This window comes from Lonchura striata, chromosome 5 (genome assembly GCF_050655825.1).
Source record: "Lonchura striata isolate lonStrDom1 chromosome 5, ASM5065582v1, whole genome shotgun sequence".
Lineage (NCBI taxonomy): Eukaryota > Metazoa > Chordata > Aves > Passeriformes > Estrildidae > Lonchura > Lonchura striata.
In genome coordinates this window covers 19850379-19878339 of record NC_140707.1, presented here as the reverse complement: position 1 = coordinate 19878339, position 27961 = coordinate 19850379, and the positions used below count along the sequence as shown (strand labels likewise).

Genomic DNA, 27961 nt, shown 5'->3' with positions numbered 1-27961 from the left:
GGGCTCTATGGGAGCTCCCTGCTCGCTGTCAGTGTTGGAAAACTGGACTGAAATACAGAGTTTCACCAGGTGCTAACTATTATACTGAGTTTTCTGGAGATTGGGGTGGTTTGGCTGTTGGGTTTTTTTTAGTAGGACATAAGAATATGCTTAATTCATGTTTCATCCAAAGGGTTTGTGGACTGCAACATCAAAAGCAAAGCTACAGAGTGATATTTTTTCTGGTTAATCAGGGGAGTATTTTAAGGGAAGTTTTTCCTGTCTGAGCCCGTCCTGGGAATGGAATTAACTTGCTGAGGACCCCGCCTAAGCAGTCAGGTAGCCCCTACCTGAGGGTACGACCTGAGGACTTTGGGAATGCAGAACCAGGGTGGGAACGGGGCAATTTTGGGAGGCAGACCCAACCTCGAGGAGCTGGAGCAGGTGGAGGAGGCGGGGAGCGGCGCCGGGGCGGCTCCCTCCCTTAAATGCCACGGCGGAGCGGGATGCGGGGCTGCGGCCACGGCGGGAGGAGGGCGGGAGGCAGGATGGCACCGCCGCGGGGCGGCGGGGAGCTGCGGGATGGGGACAGGGATGGGGACAGGGATGGGGACAGGGACAGAGCCCCTGCAGCGGGGATGCGGAGCTTCACCTGGGAGGAGATCGGGCAGCGGAACGGGCGGGGGCCGGCGCCGCAGGAGCGCTGGCTGGTGATCCACAGGAAGGTGTACGACATCAGCCGCTTCTACCGAAGGCATCCGGGGGGGGCCCGGCTCCTCGTCAGCCACGCCGGGCAGGACGCCACGGTGAGCGGAGCGGGGACGGGGGGACCGGGATGAGCCGGAGGAGGGAGGCCGGGAAAGTCGTGCGGAGAGAGCTTGGGAGTGGGAAGCGAGGTATGCGACAGAGTCGGGGGAGCGAAGTGTGACCGCTCCGTGCGAGCCTCGCCATCCCCGTGCCATGGGAAAGGGCAAATGAGGAGATGCAGCCCACGGGAACGGGATCTGAGCGGTTGCTCCAGCTAAATCAGAGCAACAGCTGGAGCGAGAGCAGAGGAGCACATGGAGATAGATGCTCAGAGGACTGGAGCACCTCTGCTAGCTGGGCGTGTTCAGCCTGGGGACGAGAAGGCTCCAGAAAGAGCTCAAAGCCCTTTCCACTACCTAAAGGTGTCCAAGAGAACCAGAGAGGGACTTTGGACAAAGGCCCGGAGGGATGGGACAAAGGAGAATAGCTTTAAACTAAAAGAGCATCAATTTAGTTTGGATATAAAGAAGAAGGTTTTGATGATGAGGGTGGTGAAACATTGGCATGGGTCACCCAGAGATTTCCCATCCCTGGACGCCTCCAAGTCCAGGTGGGATGGAGCAATCTGATGTAGTTGAAGATGTCCCTTCTCATTGCAGGGAGGGGTGGACTAAAGGAGCTTTAAAGGCCCCTTCCAACCCAAACCATTCTGTGATCGTTAAGTCTTCAGGATTCCTCTTCTCTTCTGCTCTTGCTTGTGCAGTTGCTGTGAGTTGCAGCATTTTTTTCCATATATAAGGGATATTTGAGGCTCAAGAATTCAAAATAATTTTCAGTCCATCAAGTTTAAATTTCAAGTTGTGTATTAGTTGAACTCTGCATTCTGTAATTTCATCACTTATTTCTTGAGTTACTAGTGCCACATTTCTTTCATTTTACATTGCTGGAAAATCCCAGACAATGGATGAACCAGGTATTTTGTTTCTGGGACCTGAGCCAGTTTGGTAGGTAGTTGCTTCCATGTCCAAATCATTAAGCCCTGCAGGATCTAAGCCACTTTCATGTCTGTCCATCTTGCATTAGGTCCATTGCTTAATCTTTTGGATGTAGGTTATGAAAAATTAAGACATTATCTTAGTTGACCTGGGAGATTTTAACTAAAAGCAGAAACCCAAGCAAGGTGGCAGCTCAGGAGAGGATGAGAAGCACAGAAGGCTCTCAATGAGCAGAGGAACCTGAAGAATGAAAAAAAATGAGTGTAATTAATGCCAACATTTTAGAAAAGGTGACACTGCACACTGAAACTGTGGAGTCCTCTTGGTGCTGATTTTTTATCCTCACAAAGGATAAAAAAGAAAGGATGCCTTTCACCAGACCAAGTTACTTCAACCTGGCCTTGGACACTTCCAAAAATTAATTGATTCAAAAGGCAATTAAATTTTTTTTTTTTTTTTAACAAAATCTGGATTTTTTTTCCCCTTTGTTGCTGTGCCTTTGCAGGATGCCTTTGTGGCATTCCACGTTGACAAGGTGCTGGTGAGCAAGTACTTGAAGCCACTGCAGATTGGGGAGCTGGCACCAGACCAACCCAGCATTGAGCCCACTAAAAATGTAAGTGTGTTCTTACAAAACAGATCAAAAGAGACTAAAGGAAAATATTCTGAGATTACACCTTGTTCTTCTCTATCAGCATAGCTCCTGGAGCAATAGGAACCAGGTTGATCACTTTTTTTTTGGCTACTACTTAAAAACAATGTGTAAATGTGAGTCTAAATCCGCATTCTGTGGTTGAGAATGAAGCTCCTGAAGATGAATTTTTCTACAGCCTCTCTACCTAAATAGCAGGGTTATCACCTCTTTTTTCCCTTGTTTTGAGGGAGAGCTAACCAAAAGGAAAAGGAATAGTCTTGAAGAATAAATATTCTCCTTCAGCTGCAGGTGCATTTAACCCTCCCCTGTTAATCCTGGGAAGGGAAAAGTGAAGATAATAGAAGGAATAATTTCATGCAAAAACCTACCACAAGGTGGCATGGGAAGTTCACTCACGCAAAGTACACCTTTCACTAAACACAACTTCAGCTGAGCCCTCTGCTGCGTGCCAAGGACTTGATGGAAGAATCACCGAGGAGGATTTGTTTTAGGGATTGGGATGCAGACATTGTGATGGCTGCTCCTGGCTCCTCAACAAAAAGCTGTAGCAGAGCAATGATAATGTTTATTAAACCCAGCTCTTGCCATTTTAGCCAGATCCTTTGTTCTTTCTCCCCCTCATTAAAGTGGTTTTTGGGTTATGAGGCTGCAGTGATGCTCTCTGAAACCAGAGAATTGTAACCCTGATGCTTCCCCCAGGAAATGCTGGTGAAAGATTTCCGGGAATTGCGCGCTACAGTCGAAAGAATGGGACTCCTGGAGCCAAACCAGCTCTTCTTCTTCCTGCTCCTGGCTCACATCCTGCTCTTGGATACAGCTGCCTGGCTCATCCTCTTCTACTTTGGGACATCCTTACTACCCTTCGTTTTCTCCCTGCTGCTGCTGACCATTTCCCAGGTGAGCAATGAATTCCACAGCGTGGACTTGCACCAACCTACGCGCACACACGTGTGAGCAGTTTCTTGTCCTTTGCTTCCTCACTTGGCACAGTTTCACTTTGTTGTAAAAACAAAGCCACTATCTGGATACCAAGAAGAAATTTTGCATGTGGGGAGCTCACACTAAACTTAGTTTGGGATTCTTTCAGCAAGATATATTCTGGGGCAAGCCTTGGGACTGGCAGGATTTCACAGTCCCTTTCTGCTGGTGACTTGGTAGCAGTGTCTGGAAGATAAATCTTAATATTTCAAAGCAAAGGATGAGTGTGGCACAATCCCCATCTCAATTACTCTTTTTCTCCCCTTCTAAAGTTTTCTTTCATCTCCTCCAGGTCCAGGCTTCTTGGTTACAGCATGATTTAGGACACCTCTCAGTATTCAGGAAAACCAAGTGGAACCACTTGCTACACAAGTTTGTGATGTGCCATTTGATTGTGAGTCCCTGGAAAAGTTCTGAGGGTTTTCCTGTAGAAATGTGTGTTCTGAAGACTCTGTGGAGCATGTGCAGCATTGGGGGAGGGATTAGGGGCAGGAAGTAAAGGGAATTCTGGCTCTGAAAGTGCTTTTCATGCTTTGTTCTTCCCTTGAACAGGGGGCCTCGGCCAAGTGGTGGACTCTCCTGCACTCCCAGCACCATGCCAAACCCAACTGCTTCCACAAGGACCCTGACATTGATATGCACCCTTTCCTCTTCACTTTGGGGAAGAAATTCTCTGTGGAGGTCAGTGAGTGGGTGTGGGAAGTCTAAAACTAAGATGTGATGGCAGTTTCTGTAAAGAGGTTTATTTCTCCACAGCTCACACTAAATCCTTGTAAGAATGTCTCAAACAGCTGATACATTGACGTAAATAAATTAGACATGATGTAAGGGCATTGTATATAGGGTGGAAAATCCACCAGCACATTCATGGTTGGAGAAACCTAGAACAACGCAGTAATTAATGATCATTAAATAACTTGTAAACATCAATCACTGTAAGGCATGGCTACAGTCAGCCTGGAATTATTATTTTAATATTAATGTATGAGGCTCAGTCAAAGGGGTGGCTTTGATGTCTTCTAGGAGAGATTGCTGTGACAGGAACAGCAGGACTGAAAAACCCAGGGCTGTTCCTGGAACTCCAGTTGGGCAGAATTTGTTGGGCCATGTAGGATGCTCTCAGTTTGTCCTGTTTGGCACTGCCAGTAGTGACAACCTAAAAGTGCTGATCACCCTTTTGCTGTAGATCCTATCTTGAGATCCTATCACAGCAGCTACAACAGTGAAATATTCTTCTCCATGCCATTGTGGAACTGCTATTTAAGTTTAGAGAATTGGAGAAGAAATAAGGGGAAAAATGAGAGAAAATACATATTTCTGACCACTAACATAACTCAGCCTTGCTATATCTAATTCTTCACAAAATGCACCATGAAAAAAGGAATGAGGGTTGCGGAAAGTGTACAAGAAGAGTCCCTCTGGAAAATAAATGGAAAAGAGCAAGTTACCTGTGAAAATTGCTTGGTCTCCACTAATTCTTTTTTCCTGGGTTTTTTTCTCACAGCTTGGGATCAAAAAGAAAAAATACATGCCCTACAACCACCAACACAAATACTTCTTCATCAGTGAGTATCTCTATCCTCCTGCAATTCCCTGAGAAGTATTAAAGGGGCTTGGAGATTCTACTTTTGACCTGGAGAACTTGAGAAAAACAATGGTGCCCGAGTCAAAGACCACAATAAAAAGCCAAGATAATAACAGCTAGATTTTTGGAAGAGTTGAAGACCTGACCCATCTTATCCCAGATCTCCCACATCCTCCACAGAGGCTCTGGGTTATGATGTCATACCATATCTTTCAGTAGTATCAAAGCCTGTGGGTTTCAGGTTTTTTTGTTTGGTTTGCTTTGGTTTCTTGGGTTTTTAAGTGCAAGTGAGATGCCCTTTTGGAAGGCTGAGTTTGAGTTCTTCAACCCCAAATCCCTGATAGACAAGGGATTTCATATGCATTCCTGTTGTTGCCCCACTTTGCACTAAGGAATAAGGAGCCAGATAAGCTTTGGGCTGTGGAAGCCACTTCTCAAAATAAACATTTGTGGCTGTTCCTCAGTCAAGAGCCTAAGATTAAATCTGAGGTTTGTAAGAACTCTCAGATTAATGGACAGACCTACAAATGTTTCAAGGCACTAAACCATCCTAGCATCCTAACCTGGAATGTTCTCCAGATTGAGCAGGAATTCAGGACCCAGGCTGCTGTTCTCACTCAGTCCATGATGAATTTTTCTTTCCAGCTCTTCCTCCCCTCCTGTTCCCCACCTACTTCCACTGCCACACATTCTACATTGCCTACACAAAGAAGTACTGGGTGGTGAGTACTGCTACTTGTGTGACCAAAAGGGGTCAATGGGGACCTTCAGCCTTCCTTCTGAGCATGGAGCCAGCTCCTTGCTGGGCAAGAATGCCCAGATTCACCTCTTACAGCAAGCTGTGAGAAAGTATCATAGGCTTGTGTTGATTGTTCTAGATTATTCCATAAAAAAAAAAAAAAAATAAGCCAACTGTCAAAGATGAAAGTAAATTGTTCTTTTATACTTATAGTATGAAGCTATAAAAAATAAGCAAATGTAATTTATAAAGACATGCTTTTCTTGTTGTCTCTGGTTTTGGTAGGACTTGGTCTGGATGCTGACCTTCTACATCAGATTCTTTTATACTTATGGATCTTTATTAGAAACAAAGAGTCTCCTGGCATATTATTTTATATTCAGGTGATGTGTCTTTAGAAGCTTCTTTCAGCCTTTTCTCAATGCATTCTTTCCATCTGTACCTGCCTGCCTTTCTCTATGTTTTCATTTCCACATTCTCCTTTGCCACCTAATTTTTTGCCTACTTTTTAATTAATACCTTCTTTAGTTCAATTGCCAGTGCAAGTTTTGTGTTGCCCCATTAGCTGTGGCAACAAAGAGATTTCACTGAGTGCTGACCAAATTGAGAACTATTTACCTCATAACATTCAGTGCTTTGGGTGTTGGGTCTGCTGCTGCTCAAAGAGAACATTTAACCAAAATAGCTTAGCCTGGGCTTGCAAATGCCTAGGTATTATCCAGCAGCACTGACTTGAATGGTCAGCATACTCTCCCCATGGACCATTTCACTGATTCTAATCAGTTTGGGCCTTGGCTACAGATAAAACAAGTTGAACACCAGTCAGTGTTATAACAAAATACATGAAATAATAATGAGTTTCATAAGGAAATAATGAAACTTCCAGGGTTTGGAAGTCCTTCCAGGTGCTGGCTTAGCAAGGCTAGTGCTCAGTCATGTATTTTAAGTCAGGTTTTGCCATTATTTCAATGGCTCCTCACTGACCTGCTCACCCAGCACTGAATTCTCTCATCTCATTGCACAGGATGCTGGAGAGCAGCTGGTTTGTCTGGGTCTCACAGATGAACCACATCCCAATGGATATCGACTATGACAAGAATTTGGACTGGATGTCTACTCAGGTAAAAGATTTTTTTTCCCTTCTTAAGAATTGTGGCCATACAGGAACAAATTTTAACCATAATCAAGTCTCCTGTTTCATTAAGGGGGAAATCTGTTGGTGGCTGGGAGGTGAAGGTTAGTAGGCTGATGGATTCAGTCATGGAAAAGGTAAAGGAGTACAGCAATGGCACACTCGTGGGCAATCCAAAATGAAATCCAGGTCGAGCTCTAGTTCTTAAACATACTCTGACCTGTCTCTGACTCTGCTTTCCTCTCCCATCCTCTAGCTCCAGGCAACCTGCAACGTGGAGCAGTCACTCTTCAATGACTGGTTCACGGGGCACCTCAATTTCCAGATTGAGCACCAGTGAGTACTCACCCCAAGAGGGAATTTTCTTTCCCCTCCTCCTTTTTAAAATATATTTTTCTCTCTCTCTCTTTTTTTCCTTCCTTATTATTTTTTTGCTCTGAATTCTAAAAATAGTTGTGGGGTACCAATGAGTTTGTCTTTAAAACTTGAAACTCTTTAAGGGAATCATGTAATTCGAAACTTTCACTGGATCCACAGGATGACAAGAGAAAATGGAACAGGGGCAGGATCCATGCAAGGACAGCAAGAGAGTCAACCCCAAGTAGTAGGATCAATGGAAATGTCCTGGTTAAAGCACCTGGTTTTAGTCTTTAAACAGGAGTTTAAAGCCACCTCTGCAATATTTTTTTTGCTGTTATTTGTTAGAGTGAGATATGCAAGGATGAAGTATGGGCTCATCTCCTCCTTTGTGCTACTTCTGGAAAAAGGGAGGGAGGGAAAAGTATTTTTTTTTCCATAAACATAATTTAATTTGGAGACAAACTGTGTGGAAAAGAACAGAGGGAAAGCAGGAAATTCCTACCAGTTCCTTGTGCTAAAAGCACAGCAGGGGGAAAAGAAGAGCTAGGAGCAACTAGAGACTGCTCATCATGAGCTGGGTGATTCCTGGGAAGTACTAATGGCTAGGATTTCCTATGAAGCTTGGCTGTCTCCTGTTCACAGCCTGTTCCCCTCCATGCCACGGCACAACTACTGGAAGGTGGCCCCTCTGGTGAAGTCCCTGTGTGCCAAGCATGGCATTGAGTACCAGTGCAAGCCTCTGCTCACAGCCTTCGCAGACATTGTGCAGTGAGTAAAAATAAACCCCCAAAACTGCAGGAGCATGCAGGAGAGAATGGAATCCTAAAAGCAAGAGCTGTTCTCTCTCCTTTTATCCTCTTAGGCACATGGTGACTCTTGGGGAGAGGTATTTGTGGGTCTCAGCTTATTGTGGGATTCTGGGAAATGAGCAGACAAAACCTCATTCCCTTGTCCCAGCAAGACTCCCCTGAGCAGCCCTGTGATGTGTCCTCTCTTTCTCTCTCTCCCAGCTCCCTGAAGACCTCAGGAGAGCTCTGGCATGATGCCTACCTGCACAAATAAAGGACAGAGCGTGGTGCTACCATTCAGAGCCTGCCACGGCTGCATTCCCAGCAAGCTGAGGGGCAGGGATCACACGGGACTCTCTGGCAGAACAAAGTGAGTAAGGACTGAGGGATAAAATTCCAATAGAGATGAAGCTGCCTGAATTTTTCTTCTGGTTTTTCCTGCCTGTTAAGAATGGGCAGGGCAAGCAGAAGGTGAATTGTTAGGAGAGTAGGGAGCTCTTTGCTGACTGAGTCTGAGCATTTCTGAGCCTGGGCATGGGCTCAAGTCAGATCATGGACTGGTGGAGCTACACACACATGATCAGAGACCTCTAATCATGGGTTTTGTTGGGTTGGTTTTTTTTTTTTTTTTGTTTTCCTCATGTGGAAGGTGTAATGCTTGATACAGCATTTGCTTACTTGAATTTCAAACTGCAAAGGATTTTGGATTAACATGGTGTTCCAGCAATATGCTTAAACTACAATAAATTATGATAAACTACAAACAACACTTAGACTGTAGCAAGTGCACATGCAGTGAATAAAAACATAAATGTGTTTTCATTGCTGTTCTCTAGTGCATTCTCATTGTCACAAGGCCAATAAACACATGGGGTTAAAACCAGCTTAAGGCCTCTGCTCTCTTCAAAATTTATCTGGTTTGAGAGGTTTTTTTGTACTTTATGTTGGGCTGAGACATGTGCACACTCCACGTACGCTCCCCACCTATACAGGACTAAGATTCTACTACAGAAAGGTAAACCAAAAGTAAAATAAATCACCTAGAGACATTTTGTCAAACCCAAAACTTGCTGTTGCAGCTAAACCAAGATTAGATCAGATTTTGGCTGTGCCAGGCAGAAGATGAGTCAGTGAAAGAGGCTGGTCCGGGTACTTTGAATCACCTTGAGAGGAGACAATATCTTCCCATTAATTAGTAAGAAAGCATGTTCTTTGTCTCAGGTGAATACTACAGTGAGTACCTATTCAGAACCTGAAATAAAAGGCAAGCTTTTGGAAAGGAGACTATGGGAATAACAAAATTAATTTGAATATTAGCAGGTACCACCCTTTTTTTCACTAATTCAAGGTTAATAAATAGAAAACTCACGAGGTAAAAAGAAATAGAAAAAGTCTCTGATGACGTAACAAATGGACTTTGCACTACTTGTGCAATGATTGGCTGAATTACTTAAAAACCTTTAGCCCCACAGAGTCAGGGAAAGATTTGCTATTAAACCATTTTTCCTGCCTTGGAAAAAGTGCAATTATGTTTAGAGGTTAACAGCACAAAGTACAATGCCTGACCCACATGAGCAAAAGGAGCAATTCCCAAAAGTTCTGTGAGAGAATTAAGAAATAAAGCAGAAGCCACAGCAATGTAATTTACTCGCAAACACATTTCCACTACTTTAAAAAGCCTTTTAAAATTACCTTAATCAGCCTTGAAAATGATTTATTGGGTAGATGAAATGCCTGATTTTGAAGATCATCATTTGATTTTTGGACTTTTGACATAATTGGCTCCAAGTTCAAGACTCCTGCAACTCAAAATGCAATTTAAAAAAGAGCTGTGAATGTTTCCATTGTTTGAGGACCCAACAGTGCTCCAGTGAGGACAGGTGTGCAAGGGGATTGGGCAAAACTGAGATGAAGGGCTGTGGCTAAATATGGAACAAAGCCTAAGCAATGTATGGATCAATGCCAGAGCAAACAGGAGCAGTTGCCAAGTCCTTCCTTGGGTTATCTTTGAGCAATCTTACCAGTATCAATCTCAAGATGAAAGGCTGCCTGCACTCCCTCAGGAAAATATTGGATTGCTGGATGAGATTTTACAAAGATATCACTGAGAGGCCCAAAGAAGGAAACACATGCAAATTAGTCATATAACTCAACAGAAAAGCATAAACAAACAAACAAAAAAAATCCAAGCCAACAAAAAAACCCCACTCCTGTAAAGAAGGTATGGTACATGGAAAGAGTGGGGAAAAAAAATCAGCATCAGCAGTAGAGTATCTTCCTTGAATGTGAACAATGATGAAAACAATACAAAATATTAACTGGCTTATTCTAAAATACAGCCTTGATTCCTGCAACTCTGAAGGGCAAAATTTCATTCTTTTCTTACACTAGTATCTTGGAATCAGAGGTTGGGGGAAGACAGTTCCTACTTGAAATAATACTGAAAGTTAAAATTCAAAGTGTAGTATTTTTCCAATAAAATCTCTTAGGAAAAGTACTGAGTGGCTAAAGCACTTTGGACTCTGCACATACACCACAAATTATAAAAAAATGTATTTCTTCATTCCTGATTTTCCAGCTTCCCTCCACAAAGTCAAGAGTGTTGCTGAGACCTTGTAGAGAACACAGGAGCTATGATAATGTAGAAATTCTGTATTTTCATTCTGTTTGGGGAGCCTTGCAGCTGTAACTGAGTCTGTAACCAGTATCTGCCATCACCCTCCTTCCTCAATAAATCTTACAACATGTAAGCACAAGGTCAAAGATTGCCAAGTGTGGAAAAGAGAATCATACAATAGTTTGGGTAGCAAAGTGTACCCACTTCTGTATCAATCCTGAATCAATAATCACAGGGACAAGGATTTGTTGCACTGGAAAGAAACCCTAACCAAACAATAAAAAAACCCCAGTTCTCAATCCTGGTCAAAGTTTAAAAATGGGGAACCCGAGAGAAACAAGCAAAGAATAAATACTGAAATTAACAGACACAGCAAATCTATTTCTGTGGTTCATCACATGTTATAAAACAAGAAAGGAAGTTTTCCTTCTGACTAGGTCCATTAGAGATTTACAGTATTTGAACTGCTCTGAGTAGCAGGATGCAAAAATATTTAGTGGGCCTCTTCCATTAAAAAAGTAAAACTATCAGTTTAGCAAGCTTCAGTCTGTCATCTAAGAACAAGTTTCAGCCCAGCTCCTGAGGGCCTGCATGCAAAGAGATTTCCAGCTGCTCTGGGTTGAAGTTTGACTTCAGGTGGAATTCCAGCGTGACAAAGTTCAAGCTTTCATCAGATAATTAAACCATGCAGGCTATATTCTGTGATCCAGGCTGCAAAACTGTCATCATTAACAATCAGCTATCAAATACTTCACTTATTGTTATTTTTACATCACTGCCCTGTTGTTCAGCCTTCATTTGTTTTCCCAGACTGTGTAAAAATGCACCACTTCATAACCTTTTGCTAACACAGGGCTGTTTTGGGAATCTTCTTCATCTTACTGATCCGTTCCAGCTGGAATCATCCTGGCAAAACTGCCTTAATTCATTTACAGTAATCAAAATAGAGCTTCAGTTCTTTACCCAGTTCTGTCCAAAATGACCTTAGGCCACTCCTGAGGTTTAAACCTCAATGTCAGAGTTGAGGTTATGCCCAAGTCCACCTCTGCATGCCATGACCTGTGTCATGACCACACAGCTCTGACTCCAAACATCACTTCAGACTGAGGCAAAGGTCAGGCTTCACCATGCACTGCAGATCTCTGTGTCATTTCTTATCAGCAGGAGGGAAGAACACACAACCCATCAGTGGATCGATTGACTTTTGCAGCACTGGGCTGGAGCCCCACACCCCACAGCAATCTGAAATCAGAGTGTGGAGGCAGTGAGTGAGGGCTCATCCAGTCCAACCCCCTGCAGGAAACAGGGGCATCTTCCACCATCCCAGGCTGCTCAGAGCCCTGTCCAACCTGGCCTTGAACAATTCCAAGGATGTGGCACCCACCACCTCCCTTGGAACCCTGAGCCAGGGCTTCCTCACCCTCATAAAACATTTGCTGAGAAAATGGTGACTCACCTGCCTGCAGGAATTTATGGATCAGATCTCCAAAACAGAACAAACAGCCTTTTTCTGTAAGATGAGCAACAGGTATGGAATATTTGGCAAAACAAAGTGATTGGTTTACTGGAAGCTGAAATTATGGATACTCAAACACTGCTTAGCAGGCAATTCCCATCAATGAGCTGCACTAAAGAAAGGAAATCAGGGCTTTTTCCAACATCTCTAAAGCACTGGAAAGTCTGATCCAAACCTACCTCACCCTTTTTCTCCCCACATAACATTTAGCAATCCCATGAACTTCTCAGCTCCTGGCACAGCTCACTACAACAAATGTGATTCTGAAATTTGCTCATGGTTTTTGGATATTCATGTTGAAATATTTTGGGGAATGGAAAATAACCTAGGAATTAAAAGATGAGGTACTGCCCATTAAAAGAAGAGGTACTGCTAGAGAAGCTATAATTTCCCAAACATTAGTTTCAAATTAATTCCCAAATTCACTGCTGGATATGTGCATCTAAAATAAAACAGTGATAAGAAAGTGTTGAGCAATTCTCCTTTACAGATCACTGAAATCATATTGCAACAACCTGGCAAAGGAATGTTTGATTTAAACTGAACAGAATACAAAACCAAAACAAAACTGCTGCTCTGTCATGTCACAATTATTGTGAGAACTACTATTCTCACAATAAGGAGCTGTAAATGGATTTGTCTTATTTGTTTGAAGAAAAAACATTATTGTTCTTCCAGTGTTGCCTAATGCTCTCCACAGCTTTGGGAAAAGCTAAGTTTTCTGTACACTTGTCACAGCCAGTTTAGCATAGAACACAGGTCATTTAAGTCATTTAAACACAACTGTAGGGTTGAAACACAAGTTTTTAAAACAAAGGCAGCTGCAAAAATAAATCAAACCTACAGCTTCTGCACCACCTCCAGAAAAACAGATGAAGGTGCGTATGAACTTCCTAGATTAACACAAGGTATTTGACGACATCTGCACAGAAAACACGTTGCCAAGAGATTTTTCATTCCATTTATTTCAGAAATAAGACAACAATATAAATCACTTAGCAGACACAACCAGAATTAGAAGATCAGGCCCCTTGTTTACTCTTTTCCAAAACTCATTAGGATTCTCTGTTCCAGAACAAATTATTCTCACCCAATCATGTAATCCCACATGCCTGATCAGGTAAAAAGCCATGGAATCCTAGAATACAGCAGGTTTTCAGTTCATATTATTTTACTGCACCTCTACCCCAGCTGATTTTTCACAATAGGCTGGTAGATTATTTGCTCTGCAATTCAGCTTTCTCCAAAAATTAACAGAATAGCATTTAGTATCTACCCTTCTTTACCTGCCACCATTCCTGGGAATTCACACTTAAATCAGGAAGTAATCCTAGTCAAAGTACAACCCAAGGCAGACCCAGAAATGCAGTGATTATTGACAAACTGCTATAAGTTTACTTTTTTACATTTGCCTGAGTTAAAAGCAGTAGCTGGGCTCAGAAATGCTTTGCATTTAGCTTGGACAATAATTATTCCATAGATGGGGTCCCAAGTTTTTTTGCACAATTTAACTAAACTGCAGATGCTGGGTAACATTATAACATGTCTCAAATCAGATTTTAGACATATTTTCTAGATATCTATGCTCATACAAACATGCTTTAAAGGATCACCCTGAAAATTAGCCCTGGCTTGATCAAGAAATAGTAACAGCAGATTACTGCAATAAAATAAGAATTTCAGCAACCACTGGGAATGGTTTTGAAAGCTCTTGAGCTTGAATTTCAATATTAATGCATTAGGTTTATTTCTCAAACATTTGGCATGTTAATGTCTTTCTACTGAAATTCTTACAGATTAGAAAGAACAACTTACTCTCCTACCCCTGAAACATGTAAGGTGTAATCAGTTTAGTTGAACAGTGCATGGAATAAGAATTTTTTTTTTTCCTTTGCTACCTCCCTTATGTCAGTTTTATCGCAACACAGCACTAGTAAGCAAAGATTATCTTAAAATATATATTGGGAATAAAATTGAACTATATTTAGATTTAGCTTTGTAGCTAGCTTTGTCTCTATCATAAGGAATGAGACATACCAACATTTTACTCAAGGCAAATGATACTGGGTATCATTTTACTTCTGAAGGCCAAAAATTAAATTCAAGAGGATGTGTTTAGAAATACAGACAGATAATTATTTTATTAGCAATACTAAACAACATCAAGTTTTCAAGCAGTTTCTCCATGAGCAGTTTCTCACAATCCCCTTACAGAAATTTTACTGTGTGACAGAAAGTTGTACAACAAGAAAAAAAAAAAAATTAAGTAGTATTTTGATTACATTTCTGTTTGCTATTAGAAATGAAGACAATTTCTTAGCCATGAGTTGTTTAAAAATTCTCTAAGTTGTTATCAAGCAGTAAAGCACTAGTGTTGAAAGGCACTAGGATTCGAGCTTGTGTTACCTGGTTTCCAGTATAGACAGCACTTGAGAGCTCAGTAAATCACACCTGTAAAACACTCCTGTGTTTGGGCCCAAATCTGCTACATTCATTAAACTGTTGGACAGGTTCTTGTGCAGCTGGAAGGATGCAAAATTCAGAGCAGATCTCTGCAGGCTTACAGGTTGGATCTTTCCTTGACAGATGTACGAGCTGTGACCTGTGTGTATGTTCTAATTACATCCTGAAAACAAAGCAACAGAAAATCTCAAAGCAAGTTCCATTTAAAGTAGAGAACTTCAGGAAAAATTTGAATCAACTGAGTTGTTCTTTGGAGCAAGCACTGAGCCCAGGAAAGGCTTGTGGCAATTCTCATTACCATCTCAAAGGGTGGGTAACCAACTTGAACACATTTATTATCACACAGCTACCTTCCAGAAACCCTACAAACCCCAACTGAACCAAAGTCTTTATACATCACCAGTTAACCAACATTTAATTGTTATTAGAGTGATGTTTTCTTATTTTGCAATTCTACAAGCGCTGACTTCTGGCTTTTAGTTCAAACAGGGATCAAGACTAATTTCTTACTTCATTGGATTTACAAGAGAAGCCAAAATAATTCACAGCCAGGCAAAATGCAGCTACAAAAATCATCACCATACCTTTTTTCCACCCTCCGCATGGTGTTTGTCCAGCAAAGCCTGGATGCAGGCTCCATAACTAGGATGAACATCAGTGAAGTTTTTCACCTGCACAGGAAGATAATTCAGAAAAGGCAACAAGAATTCTTTTTTCCTCCATTTCAAGAGTGCTCTTCACCACATTTTCTGGGCTACAAGCAGTAGGTATCATAAGGAAGAAAAGTTTAATTCTGATCAATTATAAACAAGATATGAACATCTTCAAACACAATTTCTGTTATGCCACACAGAGCTCACTCCCAATTTAAACAAAGTTGCCCTGGGAAAGATAAGGATCCAATTCCTCGTTGGCCCTCACTGCCTTCTCCTTGTTTAGAGCAAAACCTTAACTCTGGCAGTCATCTGATTTTTAAAACACATGTTCAACACCTGTCCCATTCTTCCCCCCAGGAAAAAGTTACTTTAACATGTTATATATTGATGCTATAATGTGTCAACAGGCACATATTTAAGTATGAGAATGCCCGAGTAAGAAAGCCCAGCCTTTTCAGAGAATTCCTGTTTTTCCTTTCCAGAAGCCTTTATGACAATGTTACTAGGCAGATAGAAAACCCGGAATAAACTCCAAAGAGGGCACTTACAGCTCTTTTCTGAATGAAAAGTTGGGCATCCTTCAGATGATCTGCAATGTTTTTACACAGCCTCTGCCGCTCTTCCTCGTTCAGCACTTTGAGGTAGAACTCTCGCACCTGGCCATTGGAAATAAATGTTTCTTTTGATAGTCCCAAAAGTGAATAAGAATAGCTTTCACTCCCTAGTCAAGCAACATTTAAAATACTCAAAACATTTAAAAGGCAGCCAATTCGTCAGGGTTTTTCTTTGGCAAACGTGCCAACAATTCCTTCTCTAATGGCAAGAAAACAAGTCAGAGCCTCTAACTAACAATGCCCCAAATCTGAATTTTAGATTCTGTGAGAACTCACAGTAACACACACCCTACACACCTCTCACGTGTGCCAAGCAGCACAAAGCCTTTCCACACCCCCACCTGGGTTACGTTGTCCTCATTGGCACTGTTGAAGCGCTGAACATCCCCTGAAGCAAACATGTGGCTCTCCTTGAGCTGGGGCTGATCCTCAGGACCAGAGAAGCTGTTTGGGTAATAATTTGGGGCACCACCTGGGAAAAAAAAAATCCCCAAACCAAATAAATCAGATGGCAGCACTTTCAAGTAAGTCAGAAGACACAGGATGTTATTTGCTTGGAGGAATTAAAATCAATTACTCAGTAAGGATTCATTTTATTGAAAACAGCTGACAGCATTTTTCTATCAACACCTTGAAGCTAGTACTTAAGAGCACATGCTACAAAGAGAATTTTGACAGGTTTTTTCAGGGAATATTGATTTGATTCAAAAAAAAGAAAACCTGGCCTCTCTCACAACAGTATTTCTCAATTGTAATAGACAGTCATGGTTGAAGTTTAAGGCAGCATAAAAATACTGCCTTTTCAGTCATTTACATATCTGAAGTACTACAAAGTTTCCCTGTGTAGGGGGTATATTTTAAACACATAATGAACTAAGAGAACTGCATAAATATAAACTCTCTATCTGTTCTGGGACAAGAGCAGCTATCCTCAAGTTTCTGTTTTTCAAATATTTCCCTCTCCTCCCTCAGCGAGTGTCTGAATTCATAGCCTAGAGGAACACATATTTTGGCATGAGCCACAGCTTAAGTACATCCTTGTTTACTCTCAGGTGGAAAACAGCCACTATTGGGCAAACCTTGACAGAACAGAAGCTGCTCAATAAAGGGGAAGTGACAGCTCTACTCTTGCCATTTTCACTTTTGTCCTTCACAATCTCTCACCAATCTGAAAGCAAAGCCGTTAAGTGAAATAGACTGAGCCAAGTCAGTCTCTAAAACCTGACTGTGGGTGTTCTCTCACAACCTGCTTTTCTCTTAAAGGCCTTTTTATTAAGTGTTAAACACATTCTAAGCTTCATTTGGTTTTTATACTTCTAAACAAACTCCTCATCCCGTATCCAAATATCACAACTTTCCTTTACTGGATTGACAGAGAAGATATACAAGCATTCTGCACGAATATGTAAAGGTAATAAACATGGATATTAAGCCCCCTGTGAACTGAGAGAACACTGCAGCCCATGCCTAAGCATCATTATACTGAAAGCTGCTTTCCTGGCTACCTTGGTTGTCAGAAACAGTCATTGGCCCATCCCTCTGGTAGTTGGCCACCCTGGCTCTGAAGGGACAGTTGACAGGGATCTGGAGGTAGTTGGGGCCCAGGCGGTGTCTGTGGGTGTCAGGATATGAGAAGAGGCGTCCCTAAAATATTGAGCACAAACATTAACCATCACTTGTAAAACACTGGGGCATGTCAACTCAAAGCTTTAATAAGCAGCAAACTAATCAATGCTCCTCAGGTCACACCACCTGTTTACCTGCAGCATTTTGTCAGGGCTGGGCTCAATTCCAGGAGGCATGTTGCTAGGGTCATAAGCCATCTGTTCCACCTCTGCAAAGTAGTTGACAGGATTCCTGTTCAAGACCAGCTTTCCCACAGGGATGAGAGGGTAGTCAGCATGAGGCCAAACCTATTAGACACAACACAAATCCAGTAAAATCAACATTATTATAGTATTATGCAGTTTAACTGCCAGGCAGAATTCACCCAGTTTCAGTCTAGGTTAAGAAAATAAGTTACCGAGTTTCTTTTCTCTTAACAAACATTGAGGAATATCTTATTTTAAGAGGCCTTTTGCAATTAACACAGATTATTAATGCAATTTATTTCATCATCCCAGCATAATCTAAGCACAGGAATACTTGAACAAAATACCCGCAAGCCCTTGAAAAGCTGCCTAGGGAAGCTGGGCACAAGTGGATCTGGTGGCACAAATGTTTTCAGCTCCTTCGAAATGCTTAAATGGCCTTTCTTTGCCATCTGAGCTGCACTTTTAAGTTCAAAGGTCTTTAGGCACTTGGCGAGAACAGTGCTAGAGCTAAAAAAGAGTTTATGCAATGCAAGTTTATGTCGGCATCTTTCAACAAGGCATTCCAAGGAGCAGCTATTGGAAGTAGGACAAAATGAGACCAGCAAGGCTCAGGGTGTGACTCTGATCTGAAATCACACTTCTGAAGTGCCATGGCATCTACAGGCCTGGAATCAAGCCCTATCCTACTTCCCTGAGGAAGAGTAAAATCAGATATAACACAAATACAGTTTAGCCTCCAGAATCGGTGGCTCATCATGGCTCTACAATAAAGAATACACTTAAGAACTACCTGAAACTGAATATTCCCAAAATTATCAGACATACCTTAGTCACATCAAAAGGATTAAATGGGAACTTCTCTGCTTCTTCAAAGGTCATAACCTGAATGTAGAAGGACCATGAAGGATAGTTCCCCTTGGCAATTGCATTGTAAAGGTCCCGTATGGCATAATCGGGATCAGTAGAAGCCAATCTTCCTGCTTCTTCCACAGAAAGGTTTTTGATGCCCTGGTCAGTCTAAAAGCAACAAAAGCACCAGTTAAAGCATGCTGAAAGTACTATAGAGCTCATCCATTAAAATTGATTTTAGTAAGATTTATAATCCAAGAATGAGACTGTCCAAATTAAAACTTCCAGTAACTTGAGTTTAGATTTATAGTACATTCAACAGCTGCCTTCCAGATAAAAATCAGTTCACTGATAGTACTCCATTAACAAGAGACAGATGCTCAAAGCAGAGTTCCTTATAGTAAATGATTACTGTGTTAGCAACAAGAAAGATGCTTCTCCTATTGGTTAAAGGTATGAAACTGATATTAAACTGATAAAGGACTCCACACACACACCTTTGAGCCTGAATTAAACTTGAAAAGTCACAGATCTTTATGGTTTTTATCCAGTATGATGTATAGTTCTAATTTAAAAAAAAAAAAGAAATCAATACCTTGGCATGGAATTTGCAGTAAACTGCTCTTCCACCAGCATTAACCAGTTTGAAGGTGTGTGATCCATATCCATTCATGTGGCGAAAGCCATCGGGAATGCCACGGTCACTGAACAGGAAAGACACCTGAAGAGAAGGATCAAACATTATTAATGGACTCAGCATATCAAGGAGGAAGTCTTCACTCCAGATTAAGTTTGTTTATTGTGTTAATCTGCATCACTAGGGGCTATGTTAATGTTTTCATGAATTCATTGAGGAATTTCTACTTCAGGTGTTAATTAAATAAAACTGACTCCCCCTGTAAGCATAGGTAAGTATGGATAATTTAAAATCATATTTAAATAAAATATTAATAAAACTATGTAGACTTCCAGATGAACATGGAAAAGAGAGAATTAAAAACCTGTTGTCACAACATGTTTATCTTAATCATACAAAAAGTCATGGGAAAAGCTTACTTGATGCAAAGACTCAGGACGAAGACTCCAGAAGTCCCACACCATGTCTGGATCCTTCAGATGAGTCTGAGGGTTCCTCTTTTGGCTATGGATGAAGGAAGGAAACTAATTTGCCCAGAAGTGGAGGAGGAGAAAGAGAAAAAAATAAAGACAAAGCTGTAAGATCACTTGAGAAAAAAAATCTTCTACTGCCATACCCTTCCTGCCAAATAAATTAATTCACAGACCAGTCAGTAAAATCAGGGTAATGCCAAACATTCACAATTAGAATAAACAGAGATAAAGAATGCTTTCATTTTGTGGTTGATAAGGTGAGAGATAGAACTGTTCAGATTTGTATATCTCTGTTTATGTGACTCACAAATGAATACAGAAATCCTGCACTCAAGAAAAGCCCCTCTACTAGCTGCTGTCAAACTTATGCCAAAAGACCAAAAACCCCAGATTTAAAAAAAAGAATTGGCAAGAAGCTTTTGAAGTGAAAAATATGAAACCATGTAAGTTATCAAGCTTTAGTTCTTTATTTACTTTTGTTAAGAACATCTTTCCAAGCAACAAATGTTCAGACAATGTGACAAACAACCAAGTTTCTGCTTCTGAGGGAAGCCAAAACAAGATGTGAATGAACTTTTGGGCTTTCTCACAAAGTACCCTCACCTTTTGTGCTTACTCACCAACATTGCATCCCGAATAAAGAAGATGGGAGTGTTGTTTCCCACAAGATCCCAATTCCCATCCTCCGTGTAGAATTTCATGGCAAAGCCTCGGGGGTCACGAACTGTGTCAGCTGAGCCAGATTCTCCAGCTTGAAGAAATACATGAACACACAGAAGTGTTAGGATAGGAAATGCATGTATAAATACGACCTGAAAATAGGCCATAAAATCCTAAAAGGGTTTATTGCAGTCTTTTTTATACCAAGGAATTGTAGGAATATTTTCAACAATACTTCACACACTGTGAGTTTTCAAAGTGTAAACCCAACCAAACATTCAGGCCACAATTAAAAAAAGGAAAAAACCAAGTATATCTACTTGAACCAACTGAGACTGGAATTTGCATTATCACTAAGAAAGACATCATCAGATTTTAGGCTGAATCATCTAAACCCATATTTGCTTCTGTGCACCAAATCCCAGTGAGAAAGCTCTCATCTGGAAGGTAACAATCTAACCAGCGTACCTAATAAAACACTATGGAAGAGCTGTAATCCTTTTAATTCCTCCTGCTTCACCCAGGATGGATTTTCCATGGGAATTCAGACCAGAGCACAAGTGCTTAGCACAACACATGAGCAGAAGTGTTCCAGAAGTGCTCAGAACAGCTAATGTTGAATTGTGATTAAATCAGTAGGACACTCATTCTCTTGTTAAAAACCTTGTGTATTCCAGAACAGCGGGGAGGAAACGTGCCCAAACAGGGAAGGCAAAGGGAAGGGAAGGAGGCAACAACCTGCTCCAGCAATAGTCCACATTTCAAACTTAACTCCATGTCCTGTACAACACTCAGGATACCCTAAATCCTAAGAGATTTAAGACTGGAAACAGCCAATAGGCCAAAGCCAGCAGCTCCCTGAGTCTTGTTGGACTACTTTTTTCTCTCCAGTACTTCCAGAACTGAATCCTCATTAGGATTTCTTTTCTTTTAAATATATCCACATAATGAATTATAATTTTTCTACCAGACAAGCTATTGATCACTATTAGCTTCAACTAATAGCATTTAAGATTTTACTAGTTTGTGAACTCCAACCTCCTAGAAATCAGAGTTTATTTATGGAAGATTGTTTTTCTTTGCCCGGTATTTAGTTCACGTCATTCATTCCCAAAACATTCCTGCAGCATAAGAGATCATAGGTATTTAACTTGCAAGTGTTGATTGTGATCCAACCAGAAACAAAGAAAGCTTTCTGTCAGAAAAAGCCAGCTCAGGCTGCTCTCCCTCTCACATTTCAGACAGAAAAGTGTCTCCAGAGAGCTCTGACAGAAAGGGGCAAAAGCTGCTGAAGGTCTTCCATGTAAATGAATTTCAGAGAAGATGAAGCAAGCATTGCAGACACCCTTAAGTGTCCCACAGTGCAAACCCTGCTCTCAGGGCACATGTGCAGAAGACACAAAGTGAATTTAGAGCCTTACCAACAGTGGAGAAGCGGATGGCAAGCGGAGTCCTTTTCCCAATGTGCTCAAACACTTTTGCCTTACAATACTGGGTGATATCATGAGTGACTTCAAAATAGCCAAAGGCTCCTGAAGAACAGCAAGTTGAAAACATCAGATCTAGATACCTTCCTCCCACTCCCAGCTTGTCTGTTGTTAACATACAACTTTAAGTCCAAGGAAAATATGGAAGTACACCAGTTTAAACAATGTTCTAAACACTCCATTTACTTTCACAAAATGAAACTGATTTAACACAAACTATTTGCTCATTCTGTCCTCCTTAACTGACTGCTAGCAGCTCCCAGCAGCAGCACAGAAGATGCCCTTCTGCCAAGATCTGTATTTATCTGGGAGCAAGGCAGGTATTTCTTTAATCCTACTATGAGTTGCAGAATTTTTGGTGCACTGGTAAGCTGGGTGAAGCAACACAACCCTTTCCACCCCCACAGAGGAACTTTTCCCATCTACAGTCACATTTTAAATACAGCTCCAGATTTGCTCCTTCTAGGCCAATACATACAAAAATCAAGGTACTAATTCTACCTTACTAAGATCAATGATAATTTTTTTAAAGGTTTAGGGTTTCTTAATTTAAATATTAGATGATTGTTGGAACTCAAAATGTCCCTCAGACATTTTTGGAGGTTCCAGGCCTTGGTCAGAGGCATTTTAGACCCTGGCAGGCAGCTGGAAACAGCTGTGATTTTTAGTTTGAGCCATGGAATGAGTTACCAACTTTGAAGGTGGAACAAGCAGCCACAAAGGGTTAGATAGTATAGTAGAAGTAGTTACAAAGTAGAGGGGGATTTTTTTTTAGTATTGTACAGCAGGGTTTTAGCACCTGTACAGGGGGGGTTTTACTTTATACATGGGGGTCAGAAGTTTTAAGATGGAGGAAAGTGGGCTGTTCCTGTCCTTCCTCTTTCTTCTTCCTTACCTCCATGTTCTTGGTGATATTGGCACTCACAGATTGGTTTAGAGTAGAAAAGCACTCTGTAATATAGGTAGTAGGTATTGGGAGAAAACTGTAAACATGTAACACGTAATATATCATATAAAAGATAGCAGCAGCCCTGGGCAGGGGGAGAGAAGAAGACAGCAGACAGAGAGGATGTCAGGGTGTGTGTGTGCCTCTGCCCAGGCCACTGACCAAGCAGCTGCAGCCTGAGAAGAAAATCTTTTAGATAACTTGCAATGAACTGCCTTGAGACCGAACAACAAGAGGCTGCGGAGTCTTTCTTTGGAAGCACGGGTTGGAGGAGAGACTTTACCACCACACGGGACCCCAGAGCAAGGCCAGGGGTTCTCACAGATGATCAGCTTGCTTTGGCAGACATACAGTAGAAAACAAAGCCAAATTCTCTATTAGGTAACATGCAAACAACATTAAATAGAGATGGGGAGGAACAGACAGAAGAAGCAGAGACTACAGCAGATACAGAAAAAATTGAAGGGCTATAACCACATTTTCTCTCATTTTTGTAAACAGCTTTTCAATGCTTCACGTTTTGGCACTGAGTTCTTTTAAACCGGGCCTTACCACTGTTTATATAGATTTATTATAGCTAGTAACACTAAATTATAAATACCAATGTAATTTATGTGCCACGATCTACACGTTAGATGAAAAGCTCTTTAATTCTACACAGAGAAAATATGTGTCTTTAAACATACCTGCCCCTTTTGCATGCACAACTCTCTCAGGAATCCTCTCTCTGTCAAAGTGAGCCATCTCATCAGTGAAAACAACATCTTGGACAAGAAGAGGTCCACGTGGCCCCACTGTCAGGATATTCAGCTTATCCCCAATGGGGTTCCCAGCACCCGTGGTCAGGGCATCTGGTTTCTGAAAGCAAGAGAAAGTCACTTTCAACACCAGAAATTAAAAACCCTCTGAATCTGAGCCACACAATGTGCATGACTGTTCAACCATTACATGTCACAGAACAGATCAAGAAGTGGCAAAAATCACTTCTGATTCTGGGGGAAGTTACAGAAGATACAGATGTTTACCTAAATCACAGAGCTAAGGTTCAGGACAATTTAAGAAGGGGAGTTGAAGTAATGTAAAATCAAGGAATGTTTTCCATGGTTCAGAAATGTTTCTTCTCAAGACTACTGACCTCGCTTCAAGAAAAATATGGGATGGGAAAAAAAACCTAAAACAGGAGCAGCTGCTGGAAAATAAGGTAGAAAGGAGAGGAAGAAGGTAATGTCAGTACAGGGGTAGAGACATAAGGAAAGTGCTACAGCCAGACTAAAATGGAGTTTCCTTAATTAGTGCTGGTCTGGAAGAGTTATGGAAAATAATAGAAGTAAGAACACCTGAGGAATCATCATTTTAGACTCCTGCACCATAGAAGGATTAAGATTAACACAAGCCCTAAGAAGCTCTACTGCCAGGAAATGTCTTACAACTTCAACAAACACCTCTACTAGAACTGAGTGCACTCCTACTTTCTCACTAAAAGATTCCAGTAGAAAAGACTTGATCTGCATCACATGTGGGGCTATATACTTCTCTAAGGCAATATTCCTGTTTTATTCGGTACTCTGGAAAATGTAGTGAGAAAAGCACATCAGCTCCAGAGACCTGATGGTCACAGTTTTCAGTTTTTCCTGGACTACATTTATTGTTAGGAGCCTTATAAAGGACTGAGAAGAACATGAAATCAAATAAGGACAAAGGAAAAAATAAAATAAAGACAAAATTTGCAACAGGGCAAGCTCAAATAGAGTCACAGATTCCAACCAGCTAAATCCATCACATCTTGCACTAAACTGACATAATTCCATATGGGCTTTCTATCCACACCATCCTACCTGAAGCATCCACACACCTGAACCACGCCAGCACAAACTCCCTCAGCCCTTCCTGATGAGCTCTCCTCCTTTAAACTTCTATAAATGAAAGGGATGGTGGAGAGAAGGAAGAAGCAATTCTTGATGAGAAAAGCATTCATTATCCTAACAGTGACTGTATGTGGTTCCAATTCTTACCCCAAGTTCTGCTTTAAGGGGGTAAATTTCTGCAAACAGACAAAATTCCCATCTGATAGAAAACTTTCCCCCCTAAGAGGCAACCCACAAAGGCAAGGAATGAACAATTATTCACATCCACACGCAGAGCTCTGGATGAAGCAGAGAACACAGGGAGTTCCAGACACCTTTGTTTCACTCAGGTCCATGAATAACCACATAAAAGACATTTGACAGGATAAGGGCATTTCCACTGTGTTCCTACTAATGTGCAACACACGCTACTCCAGCTGGCTTGAATTCCCAAAATATCCATGTTCTTTATTCCTCCTTCACCACTTCATTAGCATAAAGCTTTAAGCATAAATCCAATTCCTTTGGGATGCCTGGAATCCTTATCTACACTGAAATCTGCATGGACATTTTAGAAGACAATAACTGGTTACAAACATGAACATGAAACTTACAGGAAAGTTAAATAAAGCCAAATTCGTACTCCAAGTCAAATAAACAAACATCTGCCTGAATCAAAAGGTAATCTATAGTTTCTCATGGGAAATATGCAAGAGTAGAAATTGTTCTCAGTATATTTTTTTACTGCTTATTTATTACAGACAAGACTATTCTATAATGCCAATATTTAACACCACCAGAAGTAGCTTCTAAAACCACAACTTGTTAACATTAAGGCTATAAAAAAAAAAATTATCAGCTTTGTGGCTGTACAATCTCCTTTGTGTAGGCAGACCTTCTAGTGTTCACATTAGAAGTAAAGAATATTAATTTACTTAGTAGAAGGAGATATTCACTTTAGTTTCAGGATAATGTTATGTGAGGCACACAAAGTAAGTTCCAAAGAGGGGGAAAAAAACCTATACCATAGTTTAAAGAACTCTCACACTACTTTTGGACCTGAGTTTGTTTGATGCCTGTGTTTTCATCTGCTCGGGAGCTGCACACAGCCCAAACCTGGAGAGGTAAGAGCTTTCAAATCAGTGTTTCATTACAGCACTAACCTGCCATGACAAAAAGGGAAGGAAAGCCAGGAGAATTTTAGCTGCTGTGGTAAACAGCACACATCAAAGTACCCACTTCCAGGCATTACTGATACTTTGCACCTCGTACAACTCACTTTAAAATTTTAATAAGTCCTCCCTGCTTTCTATCTTGAAGTCTCATGACTCCTTATGCAACACAGACTTTTGGGTTGCCTCCCAATCTCCAAATTAACCTTGGCCTCTTTTCAAATGCTTCTTTGCTACAGAAAAGCAAAGACATCCCTACAAAAAGAATTACTCATGGATAAAAAAGCAACTATTATGACACATGCTAGGATATAAAGGAGTCACAAGTCATCAGGTAGTTTTCACATTGTACCTTTGAGAACCGAGAGAAAAAAATAAAATTAAGATGACTTAACAGCTCCAGTGGGAACTGCGACATCCACTTGCATGTTGCAAGATTGCCACTTAAAACCAGCAGAAAGTGTATTTAGTGGCAAACACACATTTCTGTCAGAAACGATATGTGGAAACTGTCACAGGGATTTGTTGAAGAAGGGAAGTGAACTCTTACAATATTTACACATTAACCTAAATATCTGGGATCTAGTGTACATCTTCAGATGACTGAGTGTCATGCCGTTGATTACATTCCTTTATGATTTTGGTCAACCACTCGTGCCAATCCACTTCATAGGATCATAGAATGGTTTGGGTTGGAAGGGATCTTCAAGGTCATTGAATTCCACCCCCCTGCCACGGCCAGGGACACCTTCCGCTATCCCAGGTTGCTCCAAGCCCCGTCCAACCTGGCCTTGGACACTTCCAGGGGTGGGGCAGTCACGGCTTCTCTGGGAAACCTGTGCGAGGGTCTCATCACTCTCACAGGGAGGAATTTCTTCCAAAATATTCACTTCGGTCTGGTCACGCCGAGTTGGAAGGGAGCCATAAGGATCCAACTCCCGGCCCTGCACACACTGCTGAACGTGCTTTATCCTTTCTATTATTCCCTAGTCACATAGCCATCGGTCTCTACAGCCGCGACAGCGAACCGAAACACAAACTTCTGATTTAAGGCAGAAAAAAATTCGCCCCCATCGCTGCCCGCGGCTCGGGCGCAGCGCAGCCCCGGCGCTGCCGGGCAGGAGCGGCCGGGGCCAGGCAGCGCTGGCCGCCCGTGTCGCTGCGGGCCAGCCGGCAGCCTCCGTCCCACCCTGCCTCGCCGCTCCCGGGCACGGCTCCAAGCCGCGGGGCCGAGGCCGGGACGGGGCGAGGGCGCCTCGCCCTCCGCCGCCGCGCCGGGGACGCCCGGAGCGCCACATCCCGCGGAACGCCGCGGGGCTCCGCGCCCTCCGGCGCCGCGGCTCCCCGCGGGGCACGGCGGCACCGCGGAGCGGCGGCGCCCGGCGGTACCTGCGAGCCCCGCTGGCTCTTCCACTGCTTCAGCTGGTTGGCGGCGTCGTCCCGCCCGTCGGCCATTTTGCGGTCTCCGGCGACCCCCGAGGCAGGAAGGGCGGCACGGAGGGGAGCGGCGGGGCTGTGTTCGCTCCCGGAGAGGAGGCAGCAGCGGCGGGGAGGTCGGGCCGCGGCCCGGTCGCGCTGTCACCCCGCGGGGACCCCGCGCCGCCGCCGCGTCCCGCCCGCAGCAGCCGCGGGTAGCGGGAGGCAGCGCCACTATAGCGCCGCTCCCGCCTGCGCCCGCCCCCCGCTACCTCCTCGGCCAATAGGACCGCGGCCAGCCGCCACCGCGAGGGCTGATTGGTCTAAAGGCACGTCAATCATAAGCGGGGGCCGCGCCCGCTCCTCACGCTGTAGGGCAGGGGCCGGCGGCGTTGTCGGGTTCCTTAGAAATTGGATGAAAATTCAGCAATGTGCGGCTGCCAAAGGCATTTTTCGGCTGTAATCCCGTTGTTAAAATGCCGGAGCTTTCTAAAACCGCTGTTGTTCAGTGACAGAGGAAGTTACAGGTTCGGCACTGTGAAAGCTGCACGTTCCTACGGAGTTTCTGAGGCAGGGTTTGTTTCAGCGGTGAAAAAAGTGTTTGTAAATTGCAAAGTCAAAGCGACCGGTATATAACTAAATAAATTATATAAATATATGAATTACATCAGTGTATAACTATATACGGGCTCATTGTTGTGTTGGTGCCTGAAATGGGGTACATTTGGTCATATGCACTCAATAGTAAAGAGCATTTCTTGGGTGACTGGAATTGAACCTTAAAAAAAACACCCACTTCTGAATTGTGTGGTTATACTTACAAACTAAAGTAAATATGA

General features: G+C 42.4%; 2 protein-coding genes across 2 annotated transcripts; one reads left to right on the top strand and one right to left on the bottom strand.

The window, feature by feature from the left end:
• The first annotated feature begins 458 nt into the window (after positions 1-458).
• LOC110485021 (acyl-CoA (8-3)-desaturase) lies at positions 459-12700 on the top strand. The gene is made up of 12 exons (XM_021556069.4): positions 459-785; positions 2227-2337; positions 3076-3273; positions 3647-3748; positions 3907-4035; positions 4859-4919; positions 5585-5661; positions 5964-6061; positions 6703-6799; positions 7067-7146; positions 7813-7938; positions 8181-12700. Exons 1-12 carry the CDS (start codon positions 468-470, stop codon positions 8230-8232), a joined length of 1449 nt encoding a protein of 482 aa, XP_021411744.4. The 5' UTR covers positions 459-467; the 3' UTR covers positions 8233-12700.
• Positions 12701-13038: 338 nt separating this feature from the next.
• On the bottom strand, positions 13039-27382 carry CAT (catalase). Its single transcript, XM_021555915.3, has 13 exons — positions 27096-27382; positions 23377-23548; positions 21679-21789; positions 20218-20348; positions 19544-19648; positions 19083-19208; positions 18464-18655; positions 17585-17737; positions 17330-17468; positions 16166-16296; positions 15759-15866; positions 15139-15225; positions 13039-14717 (listed from the first exon to the last, which is right to left on the bottom strand). Exons 1-13 carry the CDS (start codon positions 27159-27161, stop codon positions 14652-14654), a joined length of 1587 nt encoding a protein of 528 aa, XP_021411590.1. The 5' UTR covers positions 27162-27382; the 3' UTR covers positions 13039-14651.
• Between the last annotated feature and the right edge of the window lie 579 nt (positions 27383-27961).

What these genes read in the sequence shown, in the direction of transcription:
- LOC110485021 (XM_021556069.4), top strand. Translation starts at nt 468, where the DNA reads ATGCCACGGCGGAGCGGGATGCGGGGCTGCGGCCACGGCGGGAGGAGG. An exon ending in TTGTGATGTGCCATTTGATT is followed by an intron (nt 3,749 to 3,906) that starts GTGAGTCCCTGG and finishes TCCCTTGAACAG; the next exon opens with GGGGCCTCGGCCAAGTGGTG. An exon ending in AATTTCCAGATTGAGCACCA is followed by an intron (nt 7,147 to 7,812) that starts GTGAGTACTCAC and finishes TCCTGTTCACAG; the next exon opens with CCTGTTCCCCTCCATGCCAC.
- CAT (XM_021555915.3), bottom strand. Translation starts at nt 27,161, where the DNA reads ATGGCCGACGGGCGGGACGACGCCGCCAACCAGCTGAAGCAGTGGAAG. An exon ending in ACTGCAAATTCCATGCCAAG is followed by an intron (nt 18,656 to 19,082) that starts GTATTGATTTCT and finishes TGTTGCTTTTAG; the next exon opens with ACTGACCAGGGCATCAAAAA. An exon ending in TTTTCATTCAGAAAAGAGCT is followed by an intron (nt 15,226 to 15,758) that starts GTAAGTGCCCTC and finishes CTTCCTGTGCAG; the next exon opens with GTGAAAAACTTCACTGATGT.